This window comes from Phragmites australis, chromosome 6, assembly GCF_958298935.1.
Source record: "Phragmites australis chromosome 6, lpPhrAust1.1, whole genome shotgun sequence".
Classification (NCBI taxonomy): Eukaryota; Viridiplantae; Streptophyta; class Magnoliopsida; order Poales; family Poaceae; genus Phragmites; species Phragmites australis.
Window position 1 is genome coordinate 42,891,621 of NC_084926.1, and position 4,671 is coordinate 42,896,291.

General features: G+C 45.8%; 1 protein-coding gene across 2 annotated transcripts; it reads right to left on the minus strand.

The window, feature by feature from the left end:
• Positions 1-4,671, minus strand: LOC133922637 (F-box protein At5g03100-like). 2 transcript variants are annotated; one of them, XR_009910516.1, is made up of 4 exons: positions 3,557-4,671; positions 3,324-3,485; positions 468-3,228; positions 1-109 (listed from the first exon to the last, which is right to left on the minus strand). XR_009910516.1 is itself a non-coding variant. In XM_062368045.1 (3 exons), exons 1-3 carry the CDS (start codon positions 4,487-4,489, stop codon positions 2,854-2,856), a joined length of 1,470 nt encoding a protein of 489 aa, XP_062224029.1. In that variant the 5' UTR covers positions 4,490-4,671; the 3' UTR covers positions 1-2,853. The 2 variants fall into 2 exon arrangements, 1 of the variants encoding a protein (XP_062224029.1); XM_062368045.1 differs by having other exon boundaries at positions 1-3,228.

Sequence of the window (4,671 nt, forward strand, 5' to 3'; positions counted from 1 at the left end):
CCGGCTAATAGAACACATAAATTGCTCAAAGATAGACTTCAAGTGTGCATTTTTATGCATTGGGATATCCAAACAAGTTCAAAAGAGTATGTTGACTTCCCTTCCACATCTGGAGCAGTACAGATAGATACATTGAGTCAGAGACAGCATTGACACATTACATATTTGCATGCATATTAATACTTAAGTGCTCAACAGGTTTTTCGCGACAAAAAACCCAAAGAATTTCTATATTAATATAAAGTGCAACATGGACAGAAACAAACCAACAGATAACTGACACCATAAAATAGCAAGCTCAATAGTTCATTATAGATGCATGGATATTTCATCATCTTTGAGTGTGTCAGCAAATGGAAGGGATTGACAGACAACATTTTGCAAATGTACAAATGTTTGCGGAAAAGTTCTTTAACAATTCAAATGCAAATTGTGAGTCAATTGACTCCCATCTCGTTCTGTTACACCTATACATCAGAAGATCCTGTTTATTGCATCAATCTTGAAACACTCAGCTTCATAAATGCAAAGTCCATTTCCACAACTTCACATCAAGCATGATTCCGTGTACCTGAACATCAGTGAGAAGCCCAAGCTTTTTATAGATTGGCGAAATTCAAGACAGGCTGTGTATATACACCACAGGTTCAAACATACGAGTGCGTAAGAAGGTTGAAAGATAATGGACACCTTTACGAACATTATCCATATCATTTCACTATGCGCTGTGGCTCTATAACTCTGCATGGCTTGAAGGACAAGGCACAAGTGCAAACTGCAATGCACTAAAGGTGATATGGCTTTCACTTCATACAAGTAGCACCTCAGAATTTCCACAAAGATGTTCCACCCCCAGGTCACCCTACCCCCAGGAACTACCACCTTCTTCTTGTGGGGCATTAATTATCAAACTACTTCAGCCTTCAGGAAATTATCAGCATGAAATTGCCACGCCCACCATGGCCCCATTACTGCAAAGCCAGAAACGAAGCTAGCTAAGAACAATGCATCGCTACATCTCATTTAGCTCCATCACTAATACTTTGAATGACCCAAACATCGAGCAAAGCCAACCAGATTTTGATACCACCAAAAATAGCAAGTATACATTCGCATCCATAACTCCAGTATACCATCTTTAAGGATAAACTAATATACCAACACCAGACTGCCAGCTATATCTTCTCAACATTTTAGCTACATAGCTCTTCCCTATTAATCGAGTTATTGCAGATTTTTTTTTTCCCAGTTTATGTCTCAAATATTCAGTTGCCTGAAATTTATAATTGCTAGTACTGAGTAAAGCTCGCTTGCCCCATCTGCAATTCTGCTTCCACACAGTCAGTAATGAATTTGATCTGTTATAGTAAACATATCAGATCAAAGTGGGAGATAATATTAGAAGACCAGACAACAAGATACTAAGGTTGGAAACAATAGTAAAAAAACATGTAGAACAAAAAACATTTCATTCATCTCAAAATCATTTAAAAAAACATCCAATTATTATGGACACATCTGGTAAGGACACAATCTCCACAAAGTATTAATTCATGAACTTCAGTACAAAACTCGAAGGTCTTAAACCCTAAGAAGAGCACAAGTACCACATAATTGACATCGGCAAACAAGCTTGTACTTTCGAAATGAAGATAAAACAACCAACAACATTGCAGCACCATCTTCAAAGGCTACTCATTCATGTCAAGCTGCTATACTGAAACATGTTCACTCTTTATGAGCATCAACCGAGACAAAATATATACACAAAACATGATTCCAAAGATTGCATTCTTTTCTTATAACACTACATGGGAACTGCTGCGTCGTGCTTATATAAACAAGAATACAAGATATTGGATAGCTGTATAGAGAAGAAATGTCTACTTGAAGGATGCAAGACACATAATGCAATACAAGGATGCAAGGACCATAGATGACAGTTCCTAAGGGTTGCACAGATATCATGGATACAATCTACAAGAGAGCTTTAGTATATAGAAGTTCATATGGTCGTATATATCTAATGTTATAACACATGTTCCATGCTGCCAGTCCTATATAAGCTTAAACCATATTTTCGTCCATATAACCAATGGAGAAGGCAGATGTAGGGTCCATAAACACTGAAGTTAATGCAATCCTATCGACAACAAGACAAATTTTCCAAGGTTTATTGCTTCCCTGCTGCAGACTTTTTACAGGCATCATTAAAATCAGGCGACAAGTTATATGAAACTTTGTTTCATCAGATTACTTGTGTAGAAACTATATTTATCTAAATGAAACTTGGACAACATAATATATAAAGTTATTTTCAGATTAACCAAGGGCCACGCACAGCTCCAGCAAACAACAGTAAGGTATCTGGAACTACGCAGCTTAACTTACCAGTTCAAAGGTACGACAAAACAAATCCACTTACCTGGATTAGAAGTCACTTTTCCATATAGTACCTTACAAATAGTAGTGTGCCAGATAAAATGAAGATGGTTCTGTTCCATTGGATGGCTGTGCCAGATACATTGTACACTAAAAATTTATCATAAGCTTACTCCAAATATATGTCTGATAAGCAACCAATTCCTTTGAGCATATTTTGAAATTTGAACATAGGCAGAGACAGAAGGGGCTGCGGGTGGTAGGAAGAAAAAAGAAAACTAGCAGATTAGAATACCTCGCATTTCAATCACTATGCAAGAATATTTGAGTACCATGAATTGCAAATATGAAATATCATATATCAAACTCTGTATTTCTTGCAGATGTTCTTCCATGTCTGTTACCTAACAGCTAGAAATCTAAAATTTAGTAGCAGCAATTGGACTACAACAATATTTTGCTCATTTCAAGCTAAAACCTGACAAAGACCTCCGAATGCAATGCTTGGATCTGATGACCGTCAGGCTCACTGAAAATTATCTGGGTATTTGCTGAAGCTCTTTCCAGAAGCAATATTTTTGTTTTTAGAAAATTGGACAGCATGAGCACATCAGACTGAACCTTTCGGAGCCCTTGATGGTGATCCTCCTTAGGAGCAATCAGAAATAGTTTCTTCAGACAACTAGCCTTCCTAAGCAGAAACTCCACTAGTTGCATCTCATTTCGGTGCCCCTTGAAATTTGTCATCTTGACTAACCAAAGGTTTTCTAATCCACCTTTTGGCGGCTCTTCCTCTGCTACCTCCAAGAAATTCTCCGTGAATGAATCGTGGGTGTATGCCGGGAGCTGTCATGGAGTGCAATATGTTGAGAAACGCATGCACATATATACAAATCGACTAGAATGGAATGCATTTTTGCGTGAAATAAGCAAACAGAAACCTGCACAAAAAGCCTCTCCAGCTGAGGACAACAACAAGTCTTGAGGAAGCTATAGATGTCTGCAAGATTGGAGTTGGCCATGCCGAACATGAGGAAATGGAGCTCTCTCAAGCTGCACAGCTTGCTCTCCATGACGTTTTTGGCTGCAAAAGCGGACACATACTGCACAAGGGAAACAAGTATAAGCGCATAAGCAATTAAATGGACTGCAAGGAAATGACATAGATGCCGACCTGGAGGGCAATGCTGCAGAGGGTCAGGACGGTGAGGTTCGAGAGGCGGGGAACCGCAGATGGCAAGTTGGTGGGCGGCAAGCCGGTTTCTGGCCCGCCCGAGCAGAGGTAGAGATGCTCAAGAGACTCCATAGCGCCGCCAGAGAGGATGTTGCTGGAGAAGAAGGTGCCGCTGAATCGGAACGACCGGAGGCGAGGCGCGACTGGGACCCGCAGCTCGGTGGCGCGGGAGCAGTCCACGATGGTGAAACTCTTGAGGTTGGCCGCCCCCACGTTGGTGAAGTCGATACGGCGGAGGCGGCGGCAGTAACGGATTTCGAGCTCCCGGAGGCGAGGGCAGGCGGCGACCACACGTCGCAGCGCGGCGTCTGTCAGGGGCACAGAGTGGAGATGGATCACCTCGAGCGTCGCCACCATCGCGTTGGCCGCCGCCGTGAGGTTGAGCCCCCGCACCGACAGCCGAGCAAGCAGCGGGCTCCCCACCGGGAAGTGCACGGTGAGCATGCCCGGGCGGCGCGTCCCCCCGCGCGAGCCCCTCCCGACGCTGCCGTCGAGCCGGAGGTGCAGGTCCTCGACCTCGCACGCCGCCGCGTAATCGAGGCAGCGCATGAGGTCCGGCTGCGCGAGCGGCCCCGCGTGTAAGGTGAGCGTGAAGCAGTCCATCCGCCGCCTCCCGCGCCGGTCCGTGGCCGCGAGCTGTTCGCCCCGCGCCGCCGCCGAAGCGCCGGGCGGGAGGCGCAGGCAGAGCGAGGAGGGCACGGGCCAGCGCTGCCCCCAGAGGCCCCGCCACCGCGAGGAGAGCGCCCCGGTGCGGATGGCCGACTTGAGCGGCAGCAGGCTCAGAATCTGCAGCAGCAGCGCGTCCGGCAGCTCCGAGATGCGGTCCTCCTCGCCCCCAATCACCCTCCGCCGCTTCTCGGTCTCGCCCACCATTCCGCTCACGCCGCCTGCTACCCGCCGCGCTCGCGCCGCATCAGGGGAGGATTCCACAAGGTTGTGGCCGCTGCTGGGTCACAACCTGTGAGGCTGTGAGCAGGGAGGAAAGGGAAGGGGGAGAGACGTGTGGAGGTGTCTCACCCACCTCGCCGCTGCGGTGGCCTCTTGTGCTCGCTTCC

Excerpts from the sequence above, each read along its gene's own strand:
- LOC133922637 (XM_062368045.1), bottom strand. The coding sequence starts at position 4,489 with ATGGTGGGCGAGACCGAGAAGCGGCGGAGGGTGATTGGGGGCGAGGAG. Across the intron at positions 3,486-3,556 it reads TCTGCAGCATTGCCCTCCAG|TATGTGTCCGCTTTTGCAGC; the intron begins GTCGGCATCTAT and ends TCCCTTGTGCAG. Across the intron at positions 3,229-3,323 it reads TGGAGAGGCTTTTTGTGCAG|CTCCCGGCATACACCCACGA; the intron begins GTTTCTGTTTGC and ends ACTCCATGACAG.